Consider the following 11,751-nt stretch of genomic DNA (forward strand, 5'->3'; position numbering starts at 1 on the left):
AAGGCAAGTGGAAACAGGTACAGACAGGAAGTGAGAAAGGAAGAAGTAGGAAAGATATGAGAGAGAGAGAGAGAGAGAGAGAGAGTGAGTTAAACAGGAAGGCAAGTGGAAACAGGTACAGACAGGAAGTGAGAAAGGAAGAAGTAGGAAAGATGAGAGAGAGAGAGAGAGTAAAGACGGGAGAAACGAAGAGAATAACAGAGAAAGGGGAGGAAGAGGAGACGAAAAGAAAGAATTTACGAAGATGATGAATAGAAAATGAGAAGAGAAGCGAAGAGGAAGGCCAGAAAAGGAAGGGAAGAAGAGGAGAAGTAGAAGGGAAGAAGTGAAGATGATGGGAAGAAGGGGAGAGGAGGAAGGGAAGAAGAGGAGAAGTAGAAGGGAAGAAGTGAAGATGATGGGAAGAAGGGGAGAGGAGGAAGGGAAGAAGAGGAGAAGTAGAAGGGAAGAAGTGAAGATGATGGGAAGAAGAGGAGAGGAGGAAGGGAAGAAGGGGAGAGGAGGAAGGGAAGAATAGGAGAAAAGGAAGGGAAGAATAGGAGAAAAGGAAGGGAAGAAGAGGAGAGGAGGCTCGGAAGACGAGGAGAGGAGGAAGGGAAAAAGAGAGGAGGAAGAGGAGAAGAGGATGGCAAGAAGTGAAGGAGAGGAGTGAGGAAAAATGAGATAGATATAAGAGGTGAGAAAAAAGGGAGGAAGGAAGGAGAGACAAGGAGGAAGGGAGAAAAGAAAATGAGAAAGCATGAAAAAAGGAAAGGCATGAGACGTGAGTGGATAAGGATGGAGGAAGGAGGAAGGGAGGAACAATGCAGGAGGAAAGAAGGAGGAAAGAAGTAAAAAATAAGGTGGAAATGAAGGAAGGAGAGGAAGAAAGAAAGAGTGAGGGAGGAAAGCGGGAGGAAGGAGGAAAGACGAGCGTGAGGGAGGGGAAAGACGAGGAAGGAGGGAGGGGGTAATCACGCGAGGCTCAGGCGATATTCTGCTTTACTGATTGGCTACTGACACGGTGCAACATTCACTCACAAACGCTCCTAGTTAGTCTCTCACTCTCCACTCCCCCAACTTACACCCCCTCTCCCATATACCTCTCCATCCCTCCATCTCATCCTCGGTCTCCCCCTCCCTTCCAGTATCTTCTACAGCTTAAGGAAATGATAATCTACTGAGGTTATACTCAGAGGATGCCAAGGATGTCTCAAGGATGCCAAGGCCAGGTCGGAAGGCTGGGGCATAACCGACCGGGCCGTTTGGTTTAATCTGGATGGTTTATCGATTTACTTAACTTTATGACTGTGCTTCTTACACTTTTTTGAATCCGATACCCCCAGATTCAACTCTAAATCATCCTTTTCCTCTCTCACATTATTACATTTTTCATTTTCAATTTCCTGTAAACAGAAAAACGACAATGGCTACGAAGAAACAGGTGAATTCTATGACTTCTTTCACTTATTTTTTCAACATAATAACATTCATACACAAATAATGACTACAAACAGATCCCAGTTAGTCGTAGTTACCATACACGAAACTGTTCACTTTTTTCAGGATGCCTTTCTGGATTAGTCTACCCCCAAGAACCCATTTCCATACTCACTGGGGCTACTGAGACTACTTTAAGATCACTGGCCTTAAGAGGATGGTCATGTTACACGGAGCGATGCCAGAGTTACGGTAGGTAGTGATGGATATTGCCAGTATGTCCTACTAAAGGTGCAAACTTCACACAACGATCCCCCCGACAGGTATTTTACGAGGATATACAGGTAACACACACACACACACACACACACACACACATACAAAACGATCCCCCGACAGGTATTTTACGAGGATATACAGGTAAAACACACACACAAACATACACACAAAACGATTCCCCAACAGGTATTTTGCGAGGATATACAGGTAAAACACATACACACACACACATACACACACACACACACACACACACACACGTCTGGGGATCAATGACATAACCTCTTCAGTATGATGACGTATTCTCCACTTTTTTCTTCATTCTGGGGTACTTCTCAAGCCAAAGGAAATAACTTCAATATCCCCTTCACTGCCTGCGGTGTGTCCCAGGTGTCTCAAATCGTCAGGTGGTAGCCATAACATTTCTGAATTACGTCATCTGACTGCGGGTGCTAACAGGAATATTTACCACTCTACCTAATGTTGTCATAACAAGAACGTTGTTATTACGGGATGCTGTCCAGATGCCATACCAGGTTTCCTAGCACAACTTCCTTAGCGATTTATTCTACCAATCTCGCTTTAGCATTCTCTTCCACGATATTTACATGGCTGTGTGTGTGTGTGTGTGTGTGTGTGTGTGTGTGTGTGTGTGTGTGTGTGTGTGTGTGTGTGTGTTTCCTCCACCTCCAGTGCTCTTTCGCGACCCCCATTTTCTCTCACTCCTCCATTTTCTCTCCCTACTGCACATTCCCATACTTACCCTGCCCAACCCTATCTATTCTCGACACTCATTAATTCCCCTCCCTCTACCCTTCCCCTTACTTTATCCCCTCTTTCTCCACGCTTCTCCTCAGTAACCCTTCCTACCCTTTCCCCTCAACCCAAGCCTCCCTTCTTCCTCCCCTTCTCTCTACAACCCTTATGGTACATCATTCCCTTCTCTCCAGTTCTTTCCCTCTTCTATTCTTTAATCCCTCCCATTCCCCTCTACTTTCCCCTCGCCTAGCTAATCCCCTCGTCTCCCTCCTCCTCTGTAATCCTTCTCACTATTTCCCACCGGCTTCGACTGCAGGGTTTGGTGTGTGTGAGGTGCCTTCCTGCTTTCCTATCCATTTATTAGACAGAATAGTAACCTTGGATATAACTTCTCCCATCGGCCTTCCATTGTCTTCTCATTTCCTGCTCTTCCTCCCTCTCTCCTCTCCATTCTTTCCTTCCCCCTCTCCTTTCCATTCTTCCCCCTCCCTCCTCTCCATTCTTTCCCTCCCTTTCCCCTCTCCATTCTTTCCCTTCCCCTTCCCTCTCCATTCTTTCCCTCCCCTCTCCATTCTTTCCCCCCCTCTCCATTCTTTCCCTCCCCTCCCGTTCCCATCTCTCCCTCCCCTTTTTTGCAACCCCTCCCTCTCTCCCACTCTCACCCTCTTCACCTCCCCCTAGCAACGCCCTCCTCCTCCACCAGCTGTCTCTTTCTCCTTCCCCTCCCCTCCCTCCTCCTTTCACCTCCATAACTCCTCCCCCTGCCACATTATCCTCCCTCCCTCCTCCACCTCTCCCTCCCTTAAACCCCTCCCCCTCCCCCATCTCTCCCTCCCTCAAATCCCTCCCCCTCTTTCTCCTGTACCCTAAAACCACTCCCCTTCAACCCCTCTATCTCCATTACCCTCCCCTTCCCCTCTCCCACTCTAAATCTTTATCACCCCACACTTTTTGCCTCCCCATTCCCCTCCCCTTACCCCTCCCTCTACCTCCTCTGTGACCTCTCCCACTCCTCCTTACCTTCCTCCCGTCTTTCACCTCCACAATGTCCCTTTCCCCTTCCCCTCGCACACATACCTCCCTCCCTCTTCCCCGCATCTCTTCTACGATTCCTCCCGTACTCTCCCTCATCCCTCCTTTCCTCTTCCCTCCGTCCCTCCTGCTCCCTCTTTCTCCTCTATACCCCTGCGCCATCAAATTCAACTTCAGTGCAAATATAAACAAGGTGTACTGTATAATCAAGAGACCGTTAATACTTAATCAAATATTCAAACTCCAATATCCCGACTACCGAGATTAAGCTTTTATGGTCGCCAAATCCAAAGCACTTTAACCCTCCCATGGTTGTGATCATTCTGTAGTTCCTTCACCTTAACTTGGCCTAGATTTAAGTCCTTCTGCTGCTTGATTCACGTAGCTCAGTGGCTGAATAAGACAATGCTACAGCTCTACATCCTTTCCTTAGCACTTCTTTGTGATCTGTACCATATTTCTAGTGTTATTATTCAAAGTTAAAACATAATTCAATATAGAGATGACAATTTTAGGCCAAGGTAGGGGAAATATAGTACTGTACAGCATATACTCCTTTCCCCATAACGCCAGACGATTTTATTTAGCTGAGAGTGAAGGGGTGTTCATACTGGTACAATTAACCATCTCACGGTGGGAACAACTCTAGCATTCCAAATAACGTCAAACAACAGTATATTAATCACCCAAGAGTGTGTCAATGGAGTGAGTGTTTACCTAAAAATTACAAACATACGCTTTTCCGTTTGCTTCCTTTCTCCAGACAGTTTTATTCAGCTTTGGAGAGACGATTATAACTAGAAAGGATAAACTGAGACGCCACCTTTTCTCTAAGCAGGTGAAGAAGAAGGTGTTGAAATCTGAAGACAGTGAACCCGTCTTTTCTTTAGTTGTTGCCATTTCCTTACGATTTTATGAAGCAAGGATATTTTTTCAACCTTGAGAGATTGGATAGTCCTACGTAATTGTCCAGAACACTGCCTAGTAAGACGCTAGATTATAACAGGCATTTCTTAAGTGAAAGAAAAAGACAAAAATACATTAAGAGACAAGGGCGGTATTCAAGGAGTTGAGAGAGAGAGAGAGAGAGAGACAGACAGACAGACAGACAGAGAGACAGACAGACAGACAGACAGAGACAGAGACAGACAGACAGAGACAGACAGAGAGACAGACAGACAGACAGATGAGGGGATTACTAGTATCAGGTGCCCTACAGATGCTGGTTAAAAGGTAAGAATATGAGTCTGCTATCTGAGAGAACGCGGTATCAGTCCCATTTTAGGATAGGAGCAGTTTGAGTTGAATTTCTTATCAGTGTTATCCAGCCATCCACGGACTCACCGGCATATCAAATCACCCCTGTCAATACCACCACACCAGATAAATATACCACCGTTAATACCACCACACCAGAGCATAAAAATACCAGCTAATACCACCACACCATATCATGTAAATTACCAGACAATACCACCACACCAGATCATAAAATTACCACCGTTAATACCACCACACCAGATTATATAAATACCAGTTAATTCCACCACACCAGAACATAAAATTACCAGTTAATACCACCACACCAAAGCATAAAAATACCACCGTTAATACCACCACACCAGACGACAAGGAGACAGCACTGGCATGTATTCATTATGGACGGTACGGTATTAAGGAATTAGCACCAGTGTAGTGATATGCGAAGGTGTAAAGCCGGGGAGGGGGGGGTGAAGGAGAGACATGAACACATAACTACCGGTACATGAACAAAACCCCACGTCAAAGGGGGAGAGAGAGAGAGAGAGAGAGAGGAATACCATCTAACTTTACATGAACAAAGTCCCAAGTCCAGGAGAGAGAGAGAGAGAGAATGAACAACATATAACTACACAAGAACAAAATCCCACCCAGAGAGAGAGAGAGAGAGATGAACATAAGTATACATGAACAAATGCCGTCAAGGGTAAATTCAACGTGACTGAACACTGGCAGGTAAATCTTAAGGTGATTTTTAAGAAGGTGGATGCTTATGACGTAACCTGGATTAAGAATAAGGCAGGAATGAGACAACTTGACACGTCTTGCTTGTCCTGGATGTGAGAGAGAGAGAGAGAGAGAGAGAGAGAGAGGAGGGGGGTAAATGACATATACTAGATGACAGCTCATATGCATATTACCGTACTGATTGCATGAAGAAACATAAATCACTGATATTCCTAAAGTGAAGTACTAACCTACACCGAAAGGATTTATCTATTATATATTATTATTATTATTATCATTATTATTATTACCACCACCACCACTATCATCATCCTGACTGCTCCCTCCCGCAGGTGTGGTCAGGTAGGGTCCAGAAAGCATGAAAATGAACAAAAAAAGGTATACTGTGAGACCTAACTAACGGCATAGGGAATGCAGTGGGCCACACACTCATCCACTCCTCATTCAAGCCCCTGGAATCCTCACTCCACCTTACAAACAAAGCTGCCACAATTAGCTTCACCTAACGCCAATCTGAGAGTCAATCAGGTGAGTGTTTAGTTCAAAGAGATGTCAAACCTTTGCTATACTCTCATCCGTACAAAATTCATCCCATTTAATAATAATAATAATAATAATAATAATAATATGAGAATTATGACAGCAGCAGCAGCAGCAGTAGTAGTACGGTACTAGTAGGGGCGGTGGTGGTGGCAGTAGTAGTAGTAGTAGTAGTAGTAGTAGTAATAATACCGGTAGTAGTAGTAAAATAACAATACAGATTAAAAATAAGTTTCCGGTACTCAAAACACACAGCTAATCACAGTTATCATTATCTTTACGCATTAAATATAAGCAATAAAAATAACGGGAGTCCCTTATCGATATCTAATAAAAACGTAACCGGTAAAGTTCGCTTGCTACATCCGATATATCCAAATTCCCGCGCAACAAAATGGTGTCATACGTAAATGAGTCATGAGAGAGAGAGAGTGGGGGGGGGGAATTCTCTGGACAGACCTACAAATGATAAGGTAAAATTCTTACAAAATACCGATAATACATTAGAGGAAAAAACAAGCTAAAATGTGTATAACAGCACACACACACACACACACACACACACACAAACAAACACACACACACACACACACACACACACACACACACACACACACACACACACCAACAAACCTTCAACCCAATGACTAGGCTATTAATTTTGCTCCGTCACACGATCTTATTTCACAAGGCTATCAGATCCTCTCTCTCTCTCTCTCTCTCTCTCTCTCTCTCTCAGGCATAAAGGTAGGATTAGGACTGTTACCTCTATGGGCACAGCCATAGAGGTAGGAGTGCACAGCAATCTTCTTCAAGTAGGTGTTGCCGTGACCTCTTGACTTGACCAATATGGCCGTTTGACAGTTCTCTGGCTTCACCGGAGCCTTCTCACGCCGACTCTACCCTATTCCTACCTCTATGCTCTCAGGCTATTTCACAAGGCCAACAGATCCTCTCTCTCTCTCTCTCTCTCTCTCTCTCTCTCTCTCCAGGCCTTGCTACACATGCTATCAACACAGCTGCCATTACCAAGTGTAAGCCCTTCACCGAATGAGATAAAAGATAATACAACATGTGACACTTATATCATTACTACCCTGAAGATAAAGGACCCATTCAGATAATATTTACTCTATCTATCTACCGGTATCTATCTATCTATCTAGCTAGCTATTATCTATCTCTAAAATGCCTAGTCACTGGCTAGCTATATGATACCGTAAATTTTTGCTTGTCAGAAGATGGAATGCTAGGGACAGCAAGGTTTCGAGTGTGTGTGTGTGTGTGTGTGTGTGTGTGTGTGTGTGTGTGTGTGTATTCTGGCAACTTTGAATAAATCTTTACTTGTCTCAAATAATGTCCTTCAGCACCTAGTTTCACAGTTTACACTCTAATGGCCACCAAAACACCCACACCACAATTCCAAAACATTCCACCCACTTCCCTGTCTCTCACGTCTACTTCCTCTCCCTATCGATACTTTCATTGATGGATGATATACAAAAAACCTTCACTTCACTCGAAACACTAATTCTACATCACTCATTTCAACAGGGCATGCTTTCCCGCCGCAGTCCCATCGCCTATCCCACTCCCAACCCATCCCATCCTTTCCTTTGCTTACCACACCCATTCCTCACACCCCCACCCAAGCCAGCAATAGCCCTCTTCGATAGGATTTCAAGCCCAACCCATCCCATCCATTCTTTTGCTTAAACCACGCCCATTCCTTACACTCCCCCCCCCCCGCCAATCCAAAATTTTCCCTCTAGGCGTATATAAGTTTGAAATAATTTTCTTTTACACAAATCTCTAACTCAACACCAACCCTGTACGCTGTCCTGCCCTAGCCCCCTGATCTTTCAATATTCCGCCCCATCCCATCCATTCCCTCGCTCATTACACTCATTTCTTTATCTCTAGGGACGGAGGCTTAGTAACACCTTTCCCTCACCGGTTTATTTCTGAGTCTGCACCGTTACTTTATTCTTGTGCGTTATTCATGTAATCTGTCCCCATTAAAAGATAAAAGATGCAAAATATATATATATATATATATATATATATATATATATATATATTAATGGCCGAGTTTGGAAAGTAAATCGCTATGGAAAAGGTGCTTGGGGGACAGGTGTACCGGTAGGTACTTTTATTATCTCGTATGGTAATCTACTTACCCGAATGAGGTGATTAGCACGACAGAGATTAGGCTAATGGTAAGGGGGCAGGTCACGTGCTGTGTGACCATCGTAAAGCATTCTGGATGCCATAGAGAGTTGCGTAACACTCTTCCTTAGCGATTTAGTTTGCATTTCACACCATAACACACTATCGTACCGTATTCTAGTGACGGGTTCGTAGCCTAATCCTTTTCCTTTGCGATTTAGTCTGCATGTTACAGCATAACACACTATCGTACCGTATTCTAGTTGACAGCTCCGTAACGCCTCTTCCCTTACAATTTAGTTTGCATATCACAGCATAACGCACTATCGTACCGTATTCTAGGTGACAGCTTCGTAACACACCTTCCTTTGCGATTTATTTCACATATTACAACTAGAAAACTCTTATTTATATCCTGTCAACATCCACATAACATAACAAGCGGGTACAAGGGTATGCTGAGGCGTAATGTGTAGGGTAAATCGCTAACGAGATGGTGTTAGGAAACCGCCAGTCGCTCAGAATACCATATGACCCCACGTGAGGTGATCATACGATAGGAGGTTAAAGATAAGGGGTCAGTGTAGGGGATCTATTACAAGTGGACACGTTGGGTGGGAGAAAGACAGGTTAAAGTTATTTTACTTTCTCTAACGTTACGGGTTCGATGTGGCTCCAAACATTAAAGAAAATAAAGAACTCTAGCTCCAACCTGCCTCTCTCTCTCTCTCTCTCTCTCTCTCTCACCAATTCCATAAGGGGCAAAACCAGGATCTAGCGAAAATGGTTCGAGTTACGGGAAGGCACCTGGAGACACCTGTTTTAATCAGGCAGTGTCACCTGGCCAGTCATAGTGAGGGGGGGGGGTCGGTACGGTAACCTGTCGTCAAGAAAGGGTAAACCGGGCTATCCTCTCACCGACCCGGCTGTGTATACCGTGAATTAATGGTGCCAGTACATCGTAAAATACATTATACCCCACATATAAACAGGGGAATACAGTATACCGCACAAATAAACAGGGATATACAGTATACCGTACATATAAACACAGGAATACAGTATACCGCACATATAAACACGTCATTACAGTATACAGCACATAAACAGGGCAATACAGTATACAGCACATATAGCCTAAACAGGGAAATACAGTATACCGCATATATGAACGGAAATAAAACATCTCCGTCCTATAATTATTGCCTTTATATTTTAGTAAGCATGGGTCACCCCCCCCCCTTTCTCACAAGGTGAAAAATTTAGGTCTGGGCCGCAATGACATGTCAAGAGTGGTTCAAGTCTCTCTCTCTCTCTTCAGCTTCTTATACAGATATACAGGTAGATATATGCCACCTTTTAACGATATATACTAAAAAAAAAAAAAAAAAAATCGTGTCAATGGCAATAAAAACGAAAAATATCTTAATCAAAATGTGTATTTTTTAAACTGAATAAAATCAAGCGGTAAATCTAGTTCATAAGCAGGATGAATTAAGACACTGCATAGGGACGCCTTCAAATGGTGGCACTGATAGACTAGGCGGTGGAGCGGCCCGGTTATACAAATGTCCCTCTCAATTCCCTCTCTCTCCCCCGAAATAAGGATGGTAAACTGCTGGAGAGAGAGAGAGAGAGAAAGAGAGAGAGTTCAGCCTGCAGTCCACTAGGTTTACATGCAGATGAGCCTGAGGTGCGACTTACTATACCGTACCGTACTCATTTGGCCGTACTCTTTTCACCGTACGGTACTCTTTTTACCGTACTCTTTCCGCTGTACTTTTTACCGTAATCTTCTTCACTCTCCTCTTAAATGTCAGGACCAACTTGCCTAGCCCCGGTCTCCTACGCCCCTCATGGGGCAACGTAGGACTGGATGATGGATGGATGGATTTTTTTTACCGTACTCTTTTCACCACAATCTTTTCCTTGCACTCTTTTTACCGTCCTTTTCCTTGTACTCTTTTCACCGTACTCTTTTCCTTGTACTCTTCTTACCGTACCGGTGCTCTTTCTTACCGTACGGTACTCTTTTTGCTGCACTATTTTCACCGGCGTACTCTCTTATCACGGCACTCTTTTCACCTTAATTTGACCCAGTTTTGCGTCCTTTTGCAGCTAATTGCGGAAGCCAGTACTACGGCTTTACCTCTCACAACTTCTTCGTGACTAGCATCACTTTCTAGTGCTACTTCCTTGTCACAACTCAGTACTGAAGATGCAGACTTAAAGTGAGTTAGGGAGATCTAAAAAAAATAAAAAATAAAAAGCTAGACAATAAAGCTTAGTATTTACGCCAAGTTAGAATAAATGAAGAGATCTTGAATTTGGCTCTTGTTTTCGTTTTTTTTTTTCTTAGAGGGAATATTATTGCTGACTTTTGGCCTTTGGTTCCTTCTTCCTTGCATAAAAAAAAAAAGAGCAAACCGGTACTAGGATTAATCTAACCCCTTCAAGGTGAATTTTTTCCTATGGCTGAAGAAATCGTCTGGAGGTAAGAATAGGTGAATTACGAAAAAAATTCATACTAGGCCTACTGCACTGAATTCTAGGCAGCACAGGACGCTCCACAGCACATCTCCCTTAGCGATTTATGCTGCATGTTACACCTCAACTCCTGTATTTTACTGATGTGAAGTACAATATCAACTTAACCAATGCCGTGCAAACAGCATATAAAACAATATGTGCAATATGCTAAGTAAATATGCTGAGTAAATCGCTAAGGAAGAGGTGTTACGGGAAATGGCTACTGCGGAGAATTATCCATATTTTCGGGGACTTTTATTAAACTCTTACCTTTTATTTTCATTGGATGGAACTGTCACTCCCATTACAAATATTCTAAATTAATGACGGTTACATGAAACTCAGCCTTACTTATGTGCTCCGAGTCTCCTTGGTTACTATTCAAATTTACCCACCAATCTGACTACACCTGGCCACCAACGGAGCTAAAAGGGGTTCGGAATACTTGTCAGGTTAAATATATAAAGTTAAATCTACAAAATGCCATCTACAGAAGTTATTACAGTCTAAATAAGGACCCTGGAGGCTATGAGGATCTGTGTATCTATGTAACACCTACACTAAAATGCAATCTTTGTGTACTCTCTCTCAGCCTATAAATCATAGCCTTGCACACATACCGTACACTCCTCCTCTCTCGCTTTCACTATCCCTGCCACACCTCTCACTCACCCTCTCACTTTTCCTTGCTCACAGCTTGTCGGTTTCTTACCCTCTCTAGCGATCTCTCTCACTCTACACATATCATTCGCTCTCAACTCTCTCTCTCTCTCTCTCTCAAAACACAGGAAAGCTTCAGACATACAGACAAACCCCTTCCCCCTAACCCACATAAACACATACACAAACCCCACCCTTACAACGGCGGTCCCAACATCACTGCCCACTTTCCCACTTGAAATATACCCACTCTAAATTATTTCTCACCTGTGCGGACGCGGGGTGGGCGAAGGAGAGGAGGCAGAGTGTGAAAAATGCGAAAAATAGGAGCCATTTTTGCGGACGGGCGGGATCCAT

The 11,751-nt window shown here is 43.7% G+C and overlaps 1 protein-coding gene across 1 annotated transcript in view; it reads right to left on the minus strand.

Moving 5' to 3' along the window:
• LOC145396843 (NPC intracellular cholesterol transporter 1-like) overlaps positions 1-11,751 on the minus strand; it is a 74,039-nt gene extending 62,288 nt beyond the window's left edge. The window contains exon 1 of the mRNA XM_080270126.1: positions 11,662-11,751. Coding sequence (XP_080126252.1) covers positions 11,662-11,751 — 90 coding nt within the window. The remainder of the gene's footprint in view (positions 1-11,661) is intronic.

Source organism: Coenobita brevimanus, chromosome 39 (assembly GCF_032717465.1).
Source record: "Coenobita brevimanus isolate Jiangsu-jjx chromosome 39, ASM3271746v2, whole genome shotgun sequence".
Classification (NCBI taxonomy): domain Eukaryota; kingdom Metazoa; phylum Arthropoda; class Malacostraca; order Decapoda; family Coenobitidae; genus Coenobita; species Coenobita brevimanus.